The 23,792-nt window shown below is 42.3% G+C and overlaps 1 protein-coding gene across 2 annotated transcripts in view; it reads left to right on the plus strand.

Annotated features, from left to right (window-relative positions):
* The window catches only part of tle5 (TLE family member 5, transcriptional modulator), a 57,691-nt gene that overhangs the window by 24,116 nt on the left and 9,783 nt on the right, over positions 1-23,792 (plus strand). For both annotated transcript variants that reach the window (XM_049588716.1, XM_049588717.1), the window contains exons 3-4: positions 7,322-7,385; positions 15,939-15,983. In XM_049588716.1, the coding sequence (XP_049444673.1) occupies positions 7,322-7,385; positions 15,939-15,983 (109 nt within the window). The remainder of the gene's footprint in view (positions 1-7,321; positions 7,386-15,938; positions 15,984-23,792) is intronic.

Raw genomic sequence — 23,792 nt, forward strand, 5'->3', positions numbered from 1 at the left:
ATATCTTTAAACATGGTCACAATAGGTATTCATTGTTACATTAGAACTGTACTAACTGTACAGTGGAAAAGCCTCTGAAGCAGAATTTTACATCAAATAGGCAGCACATTGTTTAACTTGCTCCTGAAACCTGGCACCTCTTAGTCTAGTCATCTATTGGGCTGGATTGGACCCTTTGCGGGCTGGTTCTGACCCACGGGCCGCATGTTTGACACCCCTGGTCTACAGGCAAGCACAACATTCAACATGTATGAGGAATGAATACATATTGACTTGAGTTTAAATGGAGCAGTTCTTTCAAGGAAATTCCTCTGAATGTCACTAGTTCCCTTTATAACCCAAAGGAACTGAAAAACTAAAATGAGAACTGAATCTCTATTTGGCCAGTTTCTATCCTACATTTTGTAAATTCCGCTCAAATAAAATTTTAAGAAATTAATTTGGAATTAAATGGAAATAAAAGTCATAAAATAAAGCTTTGCAGAAAAATGTAGCTTGAGCTTGAGGGATGCCTCAGCAGTCAGTTGTGATAAAATAAAGACATCTGCCTTTGTTCCACTATTCCTCAACCCTACCACACTGCACACTGAGGCAACATCCTTTATTGACTCATACCTAAATCAATCTCGTTTACCCTCGGCCATTGATCTCCCTTTACTGCTTAAATACCGCTACAGTGCCAGAAGTCTGAGGCACTTCCAAAGTGCCTGGTTCGACCTCAACTGATCTGTTTGATAGCAGTTATAAAGAGGGGGGACGCCACGGGGTCTGCGTCTCAGCGAGAGATCCTCTCTTTGTGAGAGTGGAGTCTTTGAAGCCCGCCTTCCTTCCTGAGGAGGTTGGTTTGTTCTTCTGTACCTGTTCTCCCAGAACCTTCCAGAGGCTTGCCTCTGCCGGTTACAGAGACAGGCGAAGGCAGATGAAAGCCTGGCAAATTGTGTGCAAAATCCCTGCTCTGGTCTGATCGCTCTTGTTTGCGGAGGATTCTGAAGCAGCAATAACACCCGGCGCGTCTTTTTCCTCGCCTTTGGTTTTTGTAATTCCCACAACGGTGAGCAGCACCGTTTAACCCTCTTCAGAGAGCCAGGGCGCAGTTGAAAGAATACCTTTTTTGTCTGAGCATACAGAACATGCATACAGTGCCTATTGACTCAGGAGGGGGGCTGGGATGGGGTGGGGGGCTTGGGAGCCACAGACGAGGCTTTGTAGCGCTTTGCTGCTGTGCTGTGCTTGTCTGGTGCCGAAGCCTTTAAAAGGCAAATGCACCGCAGGCGTTCCCCCGGGTATAGTAGCAAGCATTGTAGCTGTCGCTGTCTTCCTCTTCCCACCCTCCTCCTCTTCTACCACCTCTCCTCCCCTCCCCTCGTTCACATGCATAAATAGATCAGGGAATACATAAATCAAAATAAAGATGACAGCAGGAGCGATTTAGAGACGGAAGAATCGGCAATAAAACTCCATCAAAGTGTCGTTTGAGAGCAGCGGTGCAGGCCCGGGGGCTGCTGCGCACCAATCAGAGGAGGCACAAAGCCAATCCCAGGTAGGCTGGCAGCGGGGAGGCCTGTTGTCATGACAACCCACCACACAGCCTACGCATGTACACAGGGATAGCAGGAAGGGTTTTATGTAGGAGGGAAGGGGAGCATTTTGGATAAGTGGAGGTTGCTCATACACACAGAATAAAACTGCCCATCACCCCCAACAAAGAAGCACACCCACTACCCAGGGCTGTCAGTCATGTTGGATATTCTGTTACGTGCCATGGCGTAAGCAGCCATGATCATCCTGTAAAGTGGACTGATTGTGTTCCCATACAGCAAAACTCATCCTCACCTTGATTATGTGATGGGCGTCAGGGCCTCGTCCAAGCGCCTTCCACCTGCACATCCTCACCTTACTAGTTCAGTACTGGCCGCATCTGTTTTCTGTTCCTTTCTTGTGTTATTGAAAGCTGATCCATATCTATACATCATTTTAGGGCCAGCGTCAAAACGACGTGAGTTTGTTAGCTGGAGGCAAAACACGACTTGCCACCACAGGGCTGTAGGCTACATAGGAGTCTTAAAATGTTGTTTTGTTGTGTTATTGGGAGCCAGAATAGAAGGAGTCATGGCTCAAAACTTATATTTTATGACATACCAGCTGCCACTGGCCGTCAACAAAAACGAAGGTAAAAAGTATTTCCTGTTGTAGGGATGAATAACGTTATGTGTATTAAGGTTTATCATGTCCACCTAATCAGACACTGGGGAGGTATTAAGAGGAATAATGGATTTCTCGGTAATGCTAACTTTTTAGCGCATTAGCTAACGTTAGCTTTGATAGCAAAACAAACTGGAGGAAACTGTTCAAGTGTCGTCTTCCTTGTAAGATTGGCATTGTAATCAACCACAAAGCTTCCTGTCAAATCATCCATCCACTGAGTGAGAGCATACAGGTCGGCCAGTCTGGTCCCACTGGTTAGTGTTTACTTCTTCAAGTAACACTCGTGGTCCCGGAGAGTAAGTGACCTGCCGTGGTGCGTTCGTAAATTCAGTCTGACGCTGGGCAGTAAAAGGAGAACCCTGTTGGTCAAAACGGAAAGCTCTATTTCTATATGAACTAACGAATGGTTAAGTTAATCACACAGTCACTCCGCCTGGCGCTCTGCTACTCCGTTTCATCAAACAGAATGTCTAGAGTTTGTTCTGCCACTCCAGTGCGGTGCTCTGGATAACTGAATGGTACATTTAGACAGCACCTCTGAGTTTCCGAACAGTCCAGTTGGTGCTAGAGCGCGCTCCACCACTCAGAATGAATGTTTCTCAACGCACCACTTACATCATCTACCTCCGTTGTCTAAAACAAACCAACAGAACTTGCTAGGTAGTGCTAGCTAATGTCTCTGGAGAATTGCTTTGCCTCCAGCTAAGCCCCGCCCACCAAAAAACATCATACTGTTTACTAACAGTAAAAGGGTGTGTAGTTATAGATATGTACAGTAAATGCTGGTTATATTTAAAAGGCAGTTAACCTTCAGAATCAAGCCCCAGTGACTGAGTCAGCAATCTTTAAGTGCTTTACTGTTTCTTCAGATCTTTTATTCAAATATGCATTAGGTGTTTGTTTGGAAACATTCTCATACCTTCAGGGTTTCAGCAGCAACAAGAACAGTTTGATGGAATTTAACAGAGAAAAACAAGACAGTTTGCATCAGCTGTGAAATCATCACCTCATATATACCCAACGGAGTGTAATATGTAAATGTCACAATACTTGTTACACTGCTTTATTGCCAGGTTATCACTGGAAAATGCTGTGCGAAAATATCACAGCGCTAATATCTTAAAAACAATGATGTCACCACTTCTTTTAAAAAAAGTATTTGGTGTATTACTGTTAATAAGCAGGATAATTACAGCATGATTTTGAATTGTTAAAACTTTACTTTAATGTGCTGCAATTAAAGATAATTTCAAATAAGGATAATTGCACATGAGGCCATTGCTTGTCCTCATTCAATTTCAGAAGGGATAAAAACAACTCCTGGGACTTCTGAAGGTAACTGATCACAGCGAATGAGATACTGACAAGTTGCTTTTTGCAAAACTCACAACACATTAGGATGCTGATAATAGGCTATCAACTTTTACATTTGGAAAGAGGGTCTGTGTGTGGAGTGCACCGAATAATGATAGTTTTTGGCAGCAACATGAGAGCAGACAAACTGATTCTGGGTCATTACAGGATTTCTGTCTGCTCTTTCTTTGAATAAATATTTCAAGTGATAGTTTCTAAACTGGGTGACGTGCTGACACTGTCGACATGCAGCAAGGAGGTCCTAAGTTTAAATCTACACTCTTGTCTTTTCTGAATGGCATATGGAGGGATTCCTGGGTTCTGTGATAAACTGTCCCTCATACCCTTTTTCCACCCAAATTATGTGTACACGTGTCACATTCGACTTAACGAATATGCCGGGAAAAAGGGTTAGTAAACATTAGAAAGCAGCATGGGGTGGTTACTTCTTTAGAATTTGTTGCTGAGAGGACAAAGCATTGTAGAAGTCACTGATGGTCGTGCTGGAAAAGGGGCGAAAATTAATGTGTCCCCAAGTGTCACTAACTTTGATATAATACCTTAAAAGTATTGATATTTGATACCATTTTTGATGTCATAGGAAAAATTAGATTTTTCTTGGTTAGTAGCAGAGAAAAGCAGAGTGACTGTATGAAACATTAACAATAACAGACAGCGAGAATTAGGGCATTAACGACTTTGATTTCTTTCAGGTCGACTTATCTGTCAATAAAGTCGAAGTCGAGTCGACAAGTCATTTGATGACGTCATCACATTGACACGGCGGAGGAAAGTGAAGTATCTCCACACATGTGATGTGTGTCTGTCAGGCCCGAACATACTCGGGCAGAACGTACACGGAACGGACTCTGCGGAGGTCTGCGCGGACTCAAAGCGGACGTCCGCAAGCCCTGTGCGTGCAAAGCTCAGATTTTATGACCACGCAGACTCCGCTCCGCGCACCAGTGATTGCTCGGCATGTATTTTTCACCTCGCGGGGATTTTTCATGGACATTTTTACAGGAAACTACAACACGGAAGTACGCTCGGCTATGAAAGCCCAAATGACTGCGGACATTCCTCGCGGAGTCTGCTCCGCTTATAGTAAGCCTGAGTATGTTCACTTAGTCAAGGATAAAGTATCAGCATAAGCCAATCAGAGGCAGCGATTGTACACGAGCACAGAGAGAGAGAGAGAGAGAGAGAGAGAGGGAAAAAAACACACGACTTGTCGACTCCTCCCGGGGGGTGTCGACTTGTGCTACTGACGTCGACAAATCGACTTTTCTTTTACTGTGGAAATGAGTACTGAAACTGTTTCAAATTAGGGCTTGGTTAAAATAATCGATTCATCAGATTAAAATTGATTTTCATTTGAATTACCTGATATCAATTCATAAAATCCAAGATCGGTCTTGTAATATGCGCTTTTTCCCACAGATGTGTGAAGCTTTAACTCTGTTAATCTCACCGGTAGTAAACGGGCCAACGTTGCAAAATTATTAATGACCGTCGTACTGAGAAGCTCTGACGTTGCCGGCTCTTTTATCTGTAATGGTTAGTTTACTTTATTTTTACTTTATTATCATGCTGCAGCAGCCTCTCCTCCTGCCATCTGTGAGTCAGGGCGGCTGCACCACTTTTACACACACAGAGACACACACGAACACTGAGTAGAGATGCCGTGGTGGAGAGACAGAGAAGTGAAGATAACTTGAGCTGACAACAACTACGCTTGTTACTGTGAGTGCAATAAAACCTCCATGAGGAAAAAAACCAATACTTTGTCAATACAGCTGATCAGTGATATTTAATCTGCTCTGTCCACAGTCCGTCATCCACCGCCACTAATATCATTTGTTACATAATATTTGCCACGTATCTTAAAACTTACTGGTGGTCATGTGACCTGCAGGCAGCGAGTCTCCTCAGCAGCAGAGAGAACAGGAGCACTGACACTGACTGATGTCTGTTTTTTATTCTTTCTAAACTTCACTCAGTATTGTGATGTCAGGAATATGATTTATGTTGACATTTTAGATCTGTCTCCAGTGAGATATTGAGTTTATATTGTGACTTTGCTGTTTTAATATTACTGTCGCTGCTCTAGAAACAACATTTAGTCATAAAATATTCAGTTTTAATCCTGCTCTGAATTTATTTTTCCTTTTAAAATAATTCCTCGTAAAATGTACAGTATTTGTTCTGTGAGAATCTCCTTCACATACTAGCAAAAATTGCTATTGTAACTGAGATATCACCAATCGAATCAGGACCTTGTGAATCGAAATCAAATCATTTCAGGAAATCAGTGGTGACACCCAGCCCTATTTCAAATTTTCAAGATCAATATGTATCTAAAAACAGATATGTTTGATAACACTATCCACCAGTGTCACGTTCCCATCACTGCTCATCAGAGCTAGAGCTGGTAAATACCCATGACTACTGCAGAGTCATTTGTCCCAGGAACAAATACTGATTGTAACCTTTCCCACGATAGACAAAAGCCAGATGTTATTGTGTGTTGGTGGGATTTTGTTGCCCAGTGAGAAAGGGGTTTTTATGTGTTTGTGTTGTGTTTGCCCACAACATGCCCCCAGTACATGCTGAAAATGGGCTTCAGTCCCTCTGTGGGGATAGAAAATAGATGGATTAATTATTTCAGTCTGCACTTCAGAACAAAAAGGACGAAATAAATACCGATAGATCTAAAACATAAGTACAAGCATGAACTTTTAAATACTAAATAAGATACCTGATTGTATGTTTCAGTTTTATAATGTCCATCATGAACACTGTGCCAAAACTGAGGTTAACTCCAGTTAACACTGCAGCTGTTGTGGTAATTATAGAAGAACCACAATACTGTGTGTATGCGTGAGCTGACATTATTGGCCCCGTGTAACACAGTGTTCAGTCTGCCAGTTAAGACTAACAGCGATGAAGATTCAGCCAGCGCTCGCTGTAATCGAGCTGTCATTCCTGCAGACAGCTGAGAAGAACATCCCAGCATAAATATACACACACCATCAAACAGGTTTCAGACTTATCTTAAATCTGAAACTATCCACCGTGTGCCTGCGCATATCTTTATTTGATCTGAGTCTTATCCTGTCCTCACATCGGATGATGCCTTCCGAGACTGGCACGTTGTAACTGGCTGCTTCAGTCAAAAGGCATCGAGGGGGATTTTTTTTTTCCCCTCTGTCTTTTTCATTTGGCGATCAGGGTGACTTGTTGACGCGTCCTCCTTTGTCCTGTCGCCTCGTGTGACATCAGCGCTGACATGATTACAGCTAATGGCTGTCGCAGGGACTGGGTCGCAGGAAACGCTCCCAACACTATATTTAGACTTTTTACTTCACTGCCTCCTCTCTGATTTAGAAAGCAGACATTTTGACTCGACACCATCTCTTGAGTTCAGTTTGACCTCCTCCTGTCAATCGATACCCCGTCAAGCTCGGTGAAAACGCTGCCACCGTGACTTGTAAAGGTGAGGATGCAGGCGGCGGTAATGATGATGATGGAGGCGGTGATGGTGATAAAGATGTTAATGGTAGCCGAGATGATGACCATGGAGGTGGTGCTGATGATGATGAAGGTGGGCGGCTGTGATGGGGGTTGAAGTGATGATGAAAGTGATGACAGCGTCATTGGTGATGATGATGAAGGGGGTAGAAGTCACCTGGTGTCAGCACTTTAGACTGAAGACTGTCTAGCTGACTAACAAGGTCTGACACTCCTCTCCCTCTCTCCCCAGTTTGAAGCTCGAGTGTGACAAGTTGGCCAGTGAGAAGTCAGAGATGCAGCGCCATTATATCATGGTGAGTGAAGCTGTGTGTGTGTCGTGCACCAGACATGATGATTTGTGTATCCTTATGCCGTTTTTGCCTCAGTGTGTTCGACCAATGAAACATCTGATTTCTACATAAAGCTCTTGATGTTTGTTCTTGTGTTTTTACTGTCTCTGCTAATTAATACTCCATCTTAACTTCCACCCTCCCCACTCGTCCTCCACCTTCCCCTCTGCAGCACAATTGTTCTCTGATGTCTCTTTTCTCGCTGTTCATTTTAAAATTTCTCTCTTAAAAGGTAATTCTGGTTTATTACAACTTGGATCTTATTTTAATGGCCTTGGCCATCTGTTTCATGTACTCACAAAAATTGCGCACAATAATAAAATCGCTGAGATCTTGGAATGCAGCAATGCTGTTAAACACAAGTCAGACTGAGGAGGATGAAAAAAGAGCTGTCAGATAAGCATGCATGTTTTAAACAATCTAAACTATGGCGGTATGATATACGTGTCAGCATCAACATTGAGATGTGCGCATGTGCAATAGTTGCATCGCAGGGCGTGTAATGTCGCATCAGGAAAAGGCAAATTAACTCAAACACGTCATGCTACAACACAGGAAAACAAGCATGGTTCTCATTTTCAGTGACTAATGTTACCAGCCAAACCCCAGTTTATGTGTGTATGTGATATAGTCTGGCAGCATTGAGAAGTGAGACTCTCCTGGTGTGTGTGTGTGTGTGTGTGTGTGTGTGTGTGTGTGTGTGTGTGTATTTGTTGAACAGTACCGTTAACGGGCCAGCAAGTGCAACAGACACAGTGAAGCACACGCTCAGCCGAAGCTACAGTGATCAGCAAGAGTGTCTCAATAAGCTCAGGTTCCATCTTAACGACTGCAAAAGGGCCGTGTTTTGTGTGTGGTGCACAGAGGAAATAAAGCATCTGTTAAATGCAACATTATTTCAACATCTCCCGACCAGTCCTCACTAGAAGTGTAAATTAGGGGTGTTCCATATCATCTCGTTCACGATAATATCGGTATAATTCTTAACTGGTAAAATCACATGAAAAATTCATATTGTGATACGGCAACAACAAGCATGGCTGAAAGCAAAATTATTAGCGACTCCACAGTGGCTCCAAAAAGAGGAGCAGAGTTATCGCTCAGAGGGAACTCAGTCAGCAGCTCCTGTGGCAGCAGCACAGCGTCTCTCCCTCTCCTCTCTCACTTTGCGCACACAGGAGTCGGTGTCATCAAGTGATAAAACCTCTGGTAATGTAAACCTGCTCCCAGCGCTACAAAAAACTACATACATGTTAATATACGATAGTTAATGTAGCATAACAACCTGTCACAGGTTACAGCATGATGATTGGATGAGAGATGGCAGAGCATAAAGGTCCAGGTGGGAAAATAAACAACTCAATCATTTAGGATTTTGCTAAAAAAAAAAGGAAATCGCCTGTTGATTTATATATATAGATCCCAGGGTATATTTTTTTTGTATTTAGGAGCTGTTTAAATGTGTAATTTGTGGTAGGTCCAATTTTGATGTACTAATAATATTGTATACAGAATCTGAATCTCACTCTGTGTTACTGTTGTTAAAGGCATAACCGGAAGACGATGATGTGGGTCGAGGCTTTCACTTTGCATCAATGACATTAGACTGTTGATCATTAAATCGATATATAGATCCAGATTGATGGATTTTCACTCCTATTCCAGACTGTAAAAGCTAGTTACCAGCTACAGGCCAGGCTAAAGCTATTAACGTTAGCCTAAAGAAACCAGAGGTTTCCCAACTCCATCAGCACAAGGGAGGCACCTTATTTTAGGGTCAGCAACATGTGTTATTAATATGACATGTTAGATCTGTGACTTCAGCCTGGATTAATGGAAGAGTATTACTGTATATGAATACAATGTTGTCATAAAGAGTCAACCAGTGCATCAAACAAACTGATTTCACCCTCCTCCCCCCTCCAGATAGTTGTCAGAGATGTCATTTTCATCTTTTATTATTATTATCATTATTATTATTATTATTATTATTATTTGTATTATCTGTGCAGATGCACTCCCCTGCAGAATCACACCAGAAGAATAATAACATTCAAATAGAGCTAGTCGAGTCTTTTGGTGAATAACGCTGTATTTCTTTATGCCAAAATAAATATCACAGGAAAAAAAATTTGCAGTTTTCGATGTAGTGCAGCCCTAATCCAAAGGATTAACCAATATGGGTTAGAATCTCACTATTAGATTACGAGTCTGTCACAACTCTCAGTTCAAACTGATTATTGGTTCAATCAGTAGGAATGTGAGGACTCTTGCTTCAGTTCACCGTGTGCCAAAGTATTCACTCATGTTTTCATTTCACTGAATTGCAATATAAAACATAACTGGCAGCCGAACACACTGACCTTGTCACTGTCTGACCGAACAGACAAAGCAGAGAAAAGTATGTGGGAGTGTATGTGAATTATAAAATGAAAGAGCAATTTACTGACAACCACCTCCACTGCCTGGAATGTCTCACTTCTTTTGTAAAAAAACAGAAGTTTATCAACGTATTATGGAGTGAGAGTGCTTCACTGTGCCATTATAACTCCAACAGTACAGAACATGCGCTATGTACCAAGGAAGCCCATCGTCATCTTCAGCCCTGAATGGGGCCATGTCTTGAAATGGAACAGCCTACGGACTGGCTTATTTTCTTTGCTTGATCAGAGCTGAATAAAGGTTTTGTTAAGTGGTGCAGGTTGCAATGTGTCTTGCTAACTTGTTTGCCAGTAATGCTCCACTTTACTAACAATAGCTCACCGTCATCCTTTGAAACTAGTAATTACATATTTAAAGCTAAATCAGCTGCCTTTATTGAAGATGAGCACTGGTCATTCTAGTTCGTGTCTAAACTGAGACTGTGGCCTCACAACACAGGCACACAGAAACTGTCCACCCTAAATGTTCTAAACTGACATTTGCTTACATTCAAGTGGCACAGCTCTCTCTTTATCTCATTGTGAGATAAAGGAAGTCAAGTGGTGTTACCACAGAGCCACATAGTCTGCAGCAAGAAGAGGTAGAGGGCATGGATGGACCAACAAAATGTGGGACTCTGCCACCTTTTCTTGTTACATCAATATAGCAAAGACAAACTATAAAGTAATACTCATATTCGAATCCATTTTTGAAAAATGTGAATTGATTCTGAATTGTAGAAGATGAGAATAACAGTCCTTATGTGAATCAACACTTGTGTGTTGCCTTGTTACCTCCGCCAAGGAGGTTATGTTTTCAGTTTAGTTTGTTGGTTTGGTTGTTTGTCAGCTGGATTATGGAAAAAACTTCTAGCCCAGTCTTCATGAAACTTGCTGGAAAGGTGTAGCATGGGCCAAAGACGAACCCATTAAATTCAGGGTCGATCAAAATCAAAGGGCGGATATACAATTTATTTTTCACTGCTGTCAGCCTTGTGAGACCGGGTATTTTGCCTTTGTGGAGGACTGTGCTCTCCGTGTGCCCTTTTAGTCCAGCTGTTTTTAGTCAAGTTTGATATTGAACGATACTGGTATTTCTAACATTGATGCAGTACCTTGAAAAATATCGATATTCAGACATTGTGGACATGCCATTTAGAATTATTATGAAAAGATAAATATAACAAGGCTGTAAGATTACGACGATGAATCTCCTTTTCTCGAATAGTAGCAGAGAACGGCAGAATGTCTGAATGAACATTAACAATAATTCAAACTATTTTATATCAGTGAAAATAATATTCTTGCGGTAGTGCCCACATTCAGAAGCCTAAAAAAACAATCGTGCCTCAAAAGAGCGTGTGCGACCAGAGTGAATTAAGACGGATTTATACTTGTGCGTCAGCTCTATGCAGAGCCTATGACATAGCCTACGCACGTGGCCTTCGCCATTGTGAGCAGTTTTACTTGTATGGTGGTGTGTCTGTGTCACTCTGCGTTACACCTCCAAAACACTAGCGATGGGGCTTTTGTGAAATGCTGTAAAATTCAGTTGATTTAAAACACACATTAACATTAACACACATTGCTTAATAGAAACAATTTCAAACCAAGTACATGAATTGCTTCAAAATAACTTGCAGGATTCACAGACAAAAAACATGTCTTTATCTAGACACGTTTTCCCCGCAAATACAATATGCTAATGTTATTAGCAAAAGTCTATGGCATTTTACCTTGTATAAATTAGCCTAGTGATTAGCGGAGATTTCCTCTGCTCATATAAAGCCTGGATAAATCACACACAAGACTTAAAATGCTATTCTGTGGAGGCTTTATTGTCTTCACATTTTATTCTTTCTTATCTGTGAAATTAAAGTAAATAAAAGCTTCAGCTACGGAAATAGACAGGAAGTGTGCGTCGCCGCAACGTGTCGTTATATTTCTGGGCAGATGCATGTCAGGCAGAGCCTAAGCCTTAGGTACAGCGTCAGTTTGACTCGGAAGTATAAATCCTGCTTGAGACGAGTGACGAGGAGACAGCATTGTGAGTAAGCGAGGGGAGGTGAGGCTCCTGACAGTGTGTGTCAACTCGCTGTTGGAGAGAAGAGAATGAGACAGTAGTATTGACACTGCAAAAAGTGAATATTGAATCTGTTTCAAATTTTCAGAACTGATGTTTCAATAAATCTACATTCTTGACACCACTAGGTGAAGTTGCTGCTCTGAGATCTCAACAGTTCACTTGGTTAGAACAGTGGCATCGTAATCAACGTTAGCCAAACCTGCAAATATAAGACTGTAGTTGTAAGAAATTGGAGTTGTCCTTTATTATTCACCTCCTTTTTGTTTCTGGATGATCTGTATGTGTGCTCTCTCCCCAACCCCCTTCATTTCCTCTCCTTCCCCATCCCTCTCCACACATACACGTTCACACACAAACATGCTCACACAGATGTGCTCGCCCGCTCTCTGCTCCACCTCAGGGCTAATCTCATTGTTGCTGGCCATGGCTGTGTTGCTGTCTGATGTTTTGCCTCTAATTGATCCTCTGACTGGCTTTAATCTCATCTAATCTGTGCCGCCGCACTGCTCTCTCCACCATCCGCCAGCCAGCAGGCACACACATATGCATACACTCACATACACCACCTCTCTGTGTGTTTCAGGCAGGCGTGAGTGCATACAATCTCCCCCCCACACACACAAACACACTTAGGCATTGTTGGCTTGATAGCAGGCACACACACACTTAAACACACGTAAACACACACATAAGGACTGGACAGCTCAATTATGTAATTAAAAAAAAAAGAAAAGTAACGATGACCCAATTTTTTTTGTCTCTACATTTACACTGATGTTCATAATTAATGTATTTTCTTTAGCATTTAGTTTGTTTAACTGCTGTAAATTATCCAGATCAAGGTAATGGTTGAATTGAACGTTTACTTGCTTTGCCAAAACCCAGCTTCCTCAAGTTTACATGATTTCTTTGATGGTTGGGTAAATGTCCGGCAGGATGTGTGCTCGCCTGCAGGCTGATATTATCTGTAAGGAAAGGAAAATGAAGGGTTTTCATCATGGTTTGGTATTTGTACTGTTTGCAGTGCACTGCAAAGTGTGTTTTGTTTTTTCTATGACTGCTAAATGTAGTATGTCTTTTTGCTATTTAAGAGCTCTGCCTTGTTTCCAGTTCACTTTGTAACCTAATAGTGCACGTGCCAAATCAAACCGCTGAGAGAAACCAGACAAAGCTGTATACATGCAAAGAGTAATTGAAAGGTTGTTTGAAAGTTCAGCTCTATCAATCTTTTCTGTTCTGTGGAGGATTTAACCCCTTAAATGTTGTAACAGTGCCTCATCATGCATGCATAATAAGCTCTAGCCTTTTCAGTTATCTTCCGAAAACAAGTGAGCTGTGCTACGTGAATAGTCGTGGTACAGAACCATCTGAGGACAAATGTTAAGAAACCTTTTGGGTTCAAAACCACAGATATCTAAAATTATAGATTAAAATGACGCTGTTTTCTGCCTTTGAAAAATGAAACATCTGCAGTATGGTTACCACAACAACAAATCTGAAGTCACCTGTTAGAAGCTGTACACATGGCGTTTTTTTTTTTAGTGTGTGTGTCCTCAAATTAGTTGTTTTCAATGTAGACTAGCAGCAGGTGCACCCAAACGCAGGAGCGACACCGTTGCAGCACGCACAGGTTCCTGAGCTCCTATTTTACGAACAGGATTCTACTTTTGGAACACAGCAGCGCACACCACATGTCATGTGACGAGAAACAACCAATCACAGCCAACAGACAACTCTCCCGTCATCCGTTAATAACAGTCTGTGGTAAATATGGAGAAGTTGATCATTTTAGTGCAAAGGTTTACATCTGTTCCACAGAAAATAGGCCATCACACAAACAGCACCTGGAAGACGATCAGCTCTGCACACAGGATTTTAGGTAAACAGGCTACGATACGTGCTTGTTAAGGTTGCTTAGCAACCTCAGATGCAACCTGCTGCTGTGCTCTTGCAACCTGGCACAGAGAAGGCACAAGAGTAGCACCCAGCGCCTGACCTAGTGATTTCCATGCCGTTAAAAATGTGGCATGTGTATGGCCCCTGAGGTTGTCACTCAGTGAAGCAGCAGAAGAGACACACGATGAATGAAAAATTTGCAGTTAGGACATGTACACTGCGTTTGTTCAAACTTGTGTTTTTTAAGTTACATCCCTAATTGCTAATTGATATATTGTTAATTTATTGTCGTCGCAATGCTAACTTACACTATAAACAAATCGTGAAAGACCGCAATATTGCACTCAAGGGTTTTTGAGTTAGTTGAAAGTATCAGTATAAAACTGTGCTTTAAAAATCTAACTATCATTCTTATTTTTTATTGGTGCCTTTTGTGTTTAGATCAATGTTCAACTTGTTTAATTCTACAAGCAATATTTGTTTATATATACTGAAAGCAGTGAAAAGGCAGAACTGAGCATACTTTAATATCTGTATATTTAGCTCAAGTAATATTGTTATCTTGATATTCAGCAATGTTATCACACAAGTTCCTCATATTCTGAGCATCCTATTGGGAACGTAATACTTGTGTGACACAGCCAGGGTTGGAAATTAGCACCAGCCAAATGCTGGTAAAATATGCAAGTGGCTGCCAGATCAAGCCTCAAAAACAAAGGTAATCTACTGAGTGGCTGGTAGATTTTGGAATCCAACAGCCACAGTGGCAGGTGGACAAACAAGTTAATTTCCAACCCTGGATGCAACATTATAAACCAGGTTGTTCTCTAGTTGTAACTAAACTGTGCATGGACGCTTTCTTTAGTTTGGTTTCATTTGTAACGTTATTTATACTTTCCTCTGAAATACAAAGGGATTTTTTTCACTGGAAACCATCTTCAGATTCAGCTCAAAATGTTGCGATCGAATTCAACTATGAATGCAATATGGCTTATCCCTCCTCCTCCACTCTACACATGCACGCTTAAACACAGACACACCACGCACACACATGTGCACTCTTTCAATCGCACTTCCACTCCATCAGTGGCAGGCCCGGCCTTGTATCCCCACAACGACCACCCCCCTCCCCCCACTCCGTCTCTAATAGCATATCAGGTTGCCCCACTCCCCCGGCCAGCGGCAGCACCTCCATTTCCCCAGCACTGTAATTACTTTAGGGAGCTTCCGCGTGGGCCCAAGCAGCTACAGAGAAAAAGCATGTGTGTGTGTGTATGTTTTGTGTGTCTCTGGATGTACGTGCACGTGCATTCACGTATAAGATAGTGTCAGTGTGAGATCGAACAGAAAACAACAATGGCGTGTGCGTGTGAGTGTGAGCGAGCGAGTGATAGAAACGTGTGTGTGTGTGTGTGTGTGTGTGTGTGTTGTTTGTTTTGCAGTGACAGAGCCAGTCCCCCCTGCAGACAGAGTGGGTGATTAACAGAGTTGACGCCTAGAGGGTGGCCCTCTCATTAACACTGAACTCACACACACACACACACACACACACACACACACACTCAACGCTCACTCTCAACAGAGGCTCTTTCTCTGTACTGTCTCGCCTTTTCTCTCTCAGTTCCTTTTCCTATTAGTAGCCATGTGTCTTCTCTTTGTGTGTGTGCATGAAGGTGTGTTAGTGAGTGGGAATATGTTGGGACTTATTAAGATGTCAAAGATGTGTTGTGTTAAGCTGAGGGTCTACAATGTGTTGAAGGATACTTTTGATTATTTCCAACCTTGACTTTTATTACCTAGATTTTACCTTCATTATTGAAAATCTTTGAAATTGCTGCACAAATTTATAGTTCGCAGGGAGCACTTCATTCAGCAGCGCTGAGCAATTACCAAATCATACATTTATTCTTTTTGGAACACCAGCTGAAAAAAGAGAACTTTAGTGTTACCCAAATGCACATCAGCTGTACAACACATGATTTTTCTCTCACAGTAAATTCTGCATAATGAAGTGTTGGCATGGAGCTCCTGTGCAGAAGATTGCCTGGTAACAGTTATTTGATGCCTGTATTGTTGTAACATTTTCCTTTTGTCTTCCTGTTTGTTCTTTTTCAGTACTATGAGATGTCCTACGGACTTAATATTGAGATGCACAAACAGGTGAGTGTACATGCAGTCCTTTTAGAACAAACTCTTCTGTTCCCAGCACATACTACACAAACCTGTTCTATGTCCTTCAGCAGCAAACTGTTGGAACACCCAAGGATGCATTAAATGCTTGTGGAAGATACATGTTTATGGAGCTAGGCCAGAAAAATAACATTTCAATCTTTTCGTGTCTTCGTGTTAAAGGTGTTTATGTTGATGTAGTCAGTAATGGCTGCTGGTCTGCGTGCCAGTATAGACTGTGAAACTTTTCTTCATGGCCCAGACACACCAAACTGACACAAAAGAACTAGCGGTGATGAAAGCAGACAGTTGCGATGCCTCACGTTGCCTGTGTCTCGGCCAAAATGTTGCACATTAACACACCACTAAGACTACAGTCGACGGCCAACCAGCATGTACGTTCTGAGCCTGGAGCCAGGAAATAATTCTCCACACCAGCAGACAGCAGTAGTCTGTTACCATCATTCAAAAATAGAAACCCAAAGACCGCTGTGACACCAGTTAGCCGGTTAGCACATTAACTACACACCCCAGTGTTGAAAGAGCAGAGCATATTTGCTGTACACCATTGAACAATTACAAAAACAATCAGACAACGTTTCTGCCAATGAGCTTAATGGCTAAAAAAAAACCAAAACTTCCTTTTACTCTTCACTTCAGCTTTTTGTTTACTTTCCTCACCTTCTTTTTTCTTCTCGTGCGCTTAGCTGAACTGCCAATCAGAGTGATTTCATTCATTGATAAGCTCTGCCATCTCTGACCCTAATTCAACATGTTGAATCAGCTGAAAAAAAAGCAACAAGGGCTGGCTTGGTAGTAAGTTCTGTTTCTGTTCGCTGCATGTTAGGTAGTCAAGCTGTAAGTTCTAAGTAAGCAATGACTGGTTCACAAGATAGAGCTGTAAATGATTTTTTACAACTGTTATCCTTCTCCACTGAAATTAGCATCGTTATTTAGGTTTTTTAAACATGGGAAAACCTGTTAAAAATAGGTAATAGACTCCTTTGCCATTGCAAGTAGACAAGAGTGTACCATGTGTACAGGGCTCAGTATTAGACGAGGATGCTTTTGTTTTTGTTTTTTGTTTTGTTTTTTTTGTCTGGTGTGATTCGTTCGACGGCCAGTGAAAATGGGCCAGATGTTACTTATTTTTTAATATCTCTTATTAATTCAGTCTCTTATGATGTTTGAGCACTGCTCGGACAAAAAACAAAAGTATTTTGTGGCAGCATGTCACTGTATCACACTGGAAAAGAGCCTGAAAGTGTCCAATCGGGTGACATGTTTCCATCGCTGCTTTATTGGCTTCCAAGCTGAAGCCAATAAACCCATGACTACTGCAGAGTCATTTGTCCTGGGAGTGAATGCCAATTGTAACTTCTCCCATTAAATCCGTGTATTCTTGTCCAGTGAGAAAGGGGCTTTAGAGAAGCAAAGTAGCAGAGCTATGTGGGATTTATACTTCTGCATCCACGCTGTACCTATGGCCTAGGCTCTGCGTCGACATGGAGTCTACACCGTACCATATGCTGTAGCCTGATGTGACCCTCCCCAGAAATGTAACTACATGTTGCGGCAACGCAGACCTCCTGTCTGTTTTTTTAAGCTGAAACCATTTCCCTCAGTGGAAACAAAGTGTTTATTTACTTTAATTTCACGGATAAACAATAAATTGTGAAGACAGTAAAGCCTCCACAAAAACTGCGTTTCAAGTCAAGTTTTGTAGCGTTACCGTTTTGAAATGTTGCTGATGTCCCTAACTTTACATGAGTAGAGGAAAGTCCACTAGCTGCTAGGCTAATTTATACAATGTAAAATGACATAGGTGTGTGCTAAAAGTGAACCTGATTTGTGTACCTGTGTTTGAAATTGTCACTATTAAGCCATGTTTATTGTGTGATTTGGGTGTGTTTTGAATCAGCTAAATTTAACAGCACTTCACAGAAACCCCACCACCGACTAGCGTTTTGGAGGTGTAACTGCAGTGACACAGACACACCACCACACAAGTATAAATGCTCACAACTGTGTAGGCTACAGTGTAGGCTCTGCATGGAGCTGACGCACAAGTATAAATCTTGCTTTACAGGGAACAGTCAGTTTCTATTTGAATGTTCTCTACAAAAACATAGGAGTCTCCTGAATCCTTCAACTTCACACTAAGATAATGTTCTGGCAGTCAGAAATTTTTTAACTTTGTTTTTATGAAAACCCGTTTTTTGTTAGTTTCTAAATGATGATGCTGTTGCCAGGGAGAAGCCAAAGAAAAGTCTGCAAGCGAAACATGAAAGAAGCTTTTCCACCAAAGTTTGTGCTGACAGCAAGCAGGAAACCACTTCTTTCTTTGGCATAACTTCACTCTCCTAAGCACCTGTCCACCAGGTGTGCATTAGGCAATATTCCCTTTGACGTGCTATGGAGAAAACAGCCACAGCCACAAATAAGAGCTGCAGAAATTTCACAACCATTAGATGTCAGTGTCAGAAACAAAGCACCAAACCAAATCTGTTGAATTCATCTAATAAAGAAGTGAGAGATTTTTTTTCCTTTTTAACTCTCCCTTCTATAAATGGTTCAGACAGCATCATTTTGAATTTGGTGATTGGCTGAAGTCTCAAGGACTACCCGTTCTTCATAGCAGTCCATAATTGCAGTTGTTCGTACTGGTGATTCAACTGGGTGAATTTCATGGCCATCAGAACCTTGGAGGTGTTCCAGCTGCCAGTCACTTAAAAAAAAAAAAAAAAAACCTTGAACCTTGAAAATAACTCGTCTCACTTTGTTATTCTGTTGATGGAGACACAGCTGTGCATTCCCAACCCCATTCCCCCACTGTACACCTGCAGCTCACTGATTGGCAGGTGTGAATTACAGAGATAATCTCCCTTCACTTTGGGAGTGTTCAGAGACATTTGAATGATGTCACCTGAGGCTGTCTGTAGAAAAACAGGTGCCGAGGGGGTTCGCTTTTTCCACTGTTGCCAAATCAGTTTCAGTTCACTGTATGCCACAGCGATGCCAAGCATGGAGATGTGTACAAGGAAGTGAATTTTATCAATTCCAAGTTTTGGAAAGTTTAGTTTGTGGATACTGATGTGGCAATAAATCCTGAGTTATACAGTTAAAACTTCAGCAGCAGCTACATCATTCATCAGCAGAGAATCCAAGGAGCAGCCTCCCCACATATTCGAATCCAGTGAAGACAGTATGGCTGGAATCAGTTGGCCATTTTGCAAAGAATAGAAGAGGCAGGGGAGGGGTGAGAAGCCGATATCCATACATCAGTTTGTGAGGCTGAAGCTGGGGGAGTAATTTATGCTCAGCCTGTAGGAGGGAGAGAGCGATGGGCCTCCAAAGGGCCAGCCCTTATCGGTGACCTCGTCTGGCGCTGCCCGTCCACACACACAAACACACACACTGTCTTATGATTGACGGCGCTCACTGACAGCCATATTGGGAGAACCGAGTATGCTTTGACAAATGGACACAGACACACACACACAGGCGTGCACACACATACACACACAAGTAGCAGCTTCCATGATTTAAAGACCTTCACATATATGCACCCACACAACTCTGAGGTAGGAAGCACAAGACGGCCGTGATGCATGATGCACACACACACACACACACACACACACACACACACACACAGAGCCATTTGTGTGCAGTTCATCCCACCCTTTTCCTTTATCTAACGGATGAAATTCACAGTCACAAGTGCAGTTGCGTGTGTGCTGTGTCAAATGTGTATGTGTCCAGAAGTCAGAGGTTTTTATGTGTGTGTGTGTGTGTGTGTGTGTGAGTGTGTGTGAGAGAGAGAGAGAGAGAGAGAGAGCGCAATATTGTACATTTGCTCATGCACTTTCCTGTTAGCTGTTTTTTCTAATGTGTGTGTGTGGGTTGAGACTGCCTGCGCGAGCATATTTGTGTTTGTGCTTGTGTCCCTCTCTATTAGCGCATTATGCCTGTATATTAGTGTGTGTGTAAGTGGCACGTGTTCATGAGCGGTTGTGTGTTTCTGTTGATGTGTGCTCCTGTCATCCTGTGTGTGTGTGTGTGTGTGTGTGTGTGCGTGCTTTCTTTGTGCACACTATGAGTGGGTGCTGAGAATCTCTAGTTCCATTAGAGAGTTGAAATTGAAGGGGATGTGTGGAAACGAGTGTCGAGGAGCATTCATGTCTAGGCCTATTGTGCACAGCCAGTCCCCCCCTTCTCCACCTCCACCTCCTCCTCCTCTTCTGTTCCTCCTCCTCCCTTTCCACCTCTGTCTCTATTTCCCTCTCTTCCTTTCTCTCTCGCACTCTCACACATTCAATTGCTCCCTCTTGATCACTCTGTCCCACTCAATTCAAAAAATGCCTCTCCACTCTGTTCACTCTTTCTCTCTCTCGCTCTCTCTCTCTGTGTTTCCCCCTGTTTTGTCTTGGTGAGTAGAAGCATGGCTGAGTTTTGTATTGAACTGGGAATATGTTGTATGAAGCCGTATTGTTTCTGGGTCCCTCTTTGTCTTTCTATTGTTCCGTTTCCTCACCATGTTTTTCTTCCTCTATGTTAAGTCTTGAGTGTTTTCCTGCCCAACAACATAACTCTTCATCTGTGCTTTCTTCATGTTGTATATAGCGTAGGCTCTTTCATTGTTTGTCTAAATAATGTATAAGCAGTCTGTAGGACACATTCAGTACAGTATAGTTAATTCCCAACATATTCATCTATAATGAGGGTCTTATAGGATTAACTCTAGCAAGTTATGCTTATTTTATAAGTATAACTTGCTCCTATACCCTCTGCGCCTATGCCCTCTGTGTGGGCAGCTCTCGGCACACCAGGCATATATTGTACTGCAGTGGTTTGCACACAGCATGTAATTTCACACATACGTGATGGGGCCAAAACTGTCCGCAACTCCCACCATTCAGCTCTGATGTTCAATGTAATTTCTGCTAGTGTCTGTCGTGCCTGGCACGTGCCTCGGCGGCTCTCTGCGAGCCCTGCAAACCATCTCTGCGACTGTGCAATCTCTGCGCAAGCTTTTCTGCAGACATAGGCTATGACTTAGGCCATATTCTTGTTAGGTGCAGTGATGGAACTACCGAGAAGCTTTGTATAAGCAATGGCGCTAAAGTGATGTCCATTAATCTCTGGTTGTGTAGCAGTTTTCAACCGTTTTCAACACGTCCTTTACTAACTTTTGCGGTGTTTGATCTTGCGGGGATGTAGCCATTTTTCTGCCATGGTTCGCGTCCTGTAGGCGATATTTTTGTGGGCGTGTTACACCAAAACCTGTTTCCCCCCGGCAATATTTTTGCAAGCGCACCGTTGCTGTGGCACTGCCCAGAACGATTGCGATTGGTTGAAAGAAGTCCAATCTCAAAGTGAGAGTCGGCCCAGCCAGACCTTTCTTTTCTTGAGAAAGGTCTGGTGAGCGAGACTAGCCAATATATAACAACTCATTCATTCATTTTCCGTAACTGCTTATCCTGTTAGGGAGCCTATCCCAGCTGACATTCGCCGAGAGGCAGGGTACAACCTGGACAGGTTGCCAGACTATCGCAGGCTAACATATAGAGACAGACAACCCTTCACACTCACATTCACAACTACTGACAGTTTTTAGAGTTGCCAATTAACCTGCATGTCTTTGGATTGTGGGAGGAAGCCAGAGTACCTGGAGAAAAAAAGAGATGACGTGGGGAGTTTTTCCACTCTGATTTGAAGTGTCAACTTCAGGAGTTTAGAGTGCTCAGGCAACAACACCAGGTGCCTAGAGTGCAGAAGCAAGAGGCGCATTGCGATGCAAAAAAACCACAAAACCACGAAAAGCTTCATTCTCATTAAAAATAATTACTAAAAGGCACCCGTAGCTGCTGAAACGCTTTCTTTGTGATCTGGGCCTAAAGCAGCACAAAAAGTTGATACTGAATTGATGTACAAGTACCTCAACATTTTACTTTAAGAAGTATGTTACTGCTGTGAAGATGGTCTCTTCATAAAACTGGACTAGGTGCTATATGACCAGAGAAAAGAGCGAAAGGGCTGTGGTGTTTGTTTTCACTCAAGCAATAACGCTCAACCTACAACTACCAGGGTGCTATGCATCGCACCAGACCAATTAGTGCTCCAGCAAGTGGGTGATGTAATGTGACATTTTTCCACAGGAAACAATATGGTCGTCGGCTGGTACCAAACAACCTCAAATTGTAATTAAACAATGAGCTAAAATATGTTAATTATAACATCTGAGGCAAGAAATAGGCAACACAGCAACAGAATCTTGATCAGCACAGCTTGGTTTTATCGTTTGAACTGTTTTTTCAACCTCCATTTTTTACAATACCAGAAACAGTATGGTGCTCCCCTGTTCAAAAATTTGCGTGTACTAAAATATGTTTCTGAAGACCTTTTAGGCGAGAAATAGGACTCACAGAATCTTGGTTTATATTTGATCAACATTACCAAGTTTTATCATATGATCAGAATTTTGTCTGAGTTTGAGAGAGAGGGTGGGGGTCTCTCTTTCTCTCTACTGTTCTCTTTTTGTCCATGGTGGCAGGCGTATGAAAGTGCAAAGTACAATCTATAGTTCAGGCAACAGTGCTAGAGCCAGCAAAAATCCTCTGGATGACACGTTTTGCATCATCCAGGGGATTTGTGCAGGACATACTACCCACAGTGTTAAGATACATAGCTGGTTGAAATTTGGCAGAGTATCCCTTTAAGAACACAACCATAGTAAATGTTCCTGATTAATTTATACCACTGCTTGTCAGAGTTTGTATCATGTCCGGTCGTATTCCTGGCAGGAAGCAGTAGCTCATGACCCTCAAAGAGTGAAACTCATTCAGGGACAAAAGCAGGACACCCTGAGGAAGTCTGTGCAATGTTAGGTTTGTTTAGGCTGCCTTCCATGCTTCCTTGAAACACATTTTAAATCAACTCGAACACATTTTTGTATCAGTATTTGCCTTCCCCTTCGAGTCTACATTTTCAAATTACAAAAGATAAAGCTTATTTAAATTGGCAAAAGGCAGCAAAGACATCTCCAGCAGCAATGAATTCAGTCTGTTGCACATCCTCCATGTATTTGTCCGGAATCCTAGCACAGTTTTATTATTTAGTATGTTTTATTTGCACACATACAATGCTCTCGTCAGTGAATGTGTGCTCCAGTAGCACTTGAGGAAAGCTAGAAAGAAGCAGAGTAAAATGTAAAGGCAGGACAAAAGGAGGGTAGAAGCGTTCAGACAGATAAAAGCTGAGGGAGAGACACAGAGAGGTGAATAATAGAGAGCACGGATAAAAGAAGAAACAGAAGCTGGGTTGGGAAAAAAGAGGGAGGGAGAGACGGCATAAAGGGCACTGAAAAAGAGGAAGAGCCATAGTTAGCATGGAGCGAGTCCCACAGAGACATTTTAGAGAGACATTTTAGAGATGTCAGGGAGTGTGTATGTGTAATGATGAGCGGATAGGAGTGAAGCGCTTGATGGGGAGCTGTGCTCTGCATGCCTAATGATTGTTAGGAGGGCCCCTCTCTCCTCATCGCACCACGAATTAGGCTCTAACACAATTACTGCTGCTTTGCATATCTCAGACGGATTGGATGATTACCAACCAAATGTGATAATAGACCTGCATGTGAGAAAGATAGGGAATGTGCAAGACAAGGAGGAGAAAAGGGTGTGTGTGTGTTTGAATAGGTTATTGTTACTGTGTGTGTGTGTGTGTGTGTGTGTGTGTGTGTGTGTGTGTGTGTGTGCGCGCGCACGTGCCTAGTAGTTTGAGAAAGAGTATTAAGTA

Source organism: Epinephelus fuscoguttatus, linkage group LG10 (genome assembly GCF_011397635.1).
Source record: "Epinephelus fuscoguttatus linkage group LG10, E.fuscoguttatus.final_Chr_v1".
NCBI lineage: Eukaryota > Metazoa > Chordata > Actinopteri > Perciformes > Serranidae > Epinephelus > Epinephelus fuscoguttatus.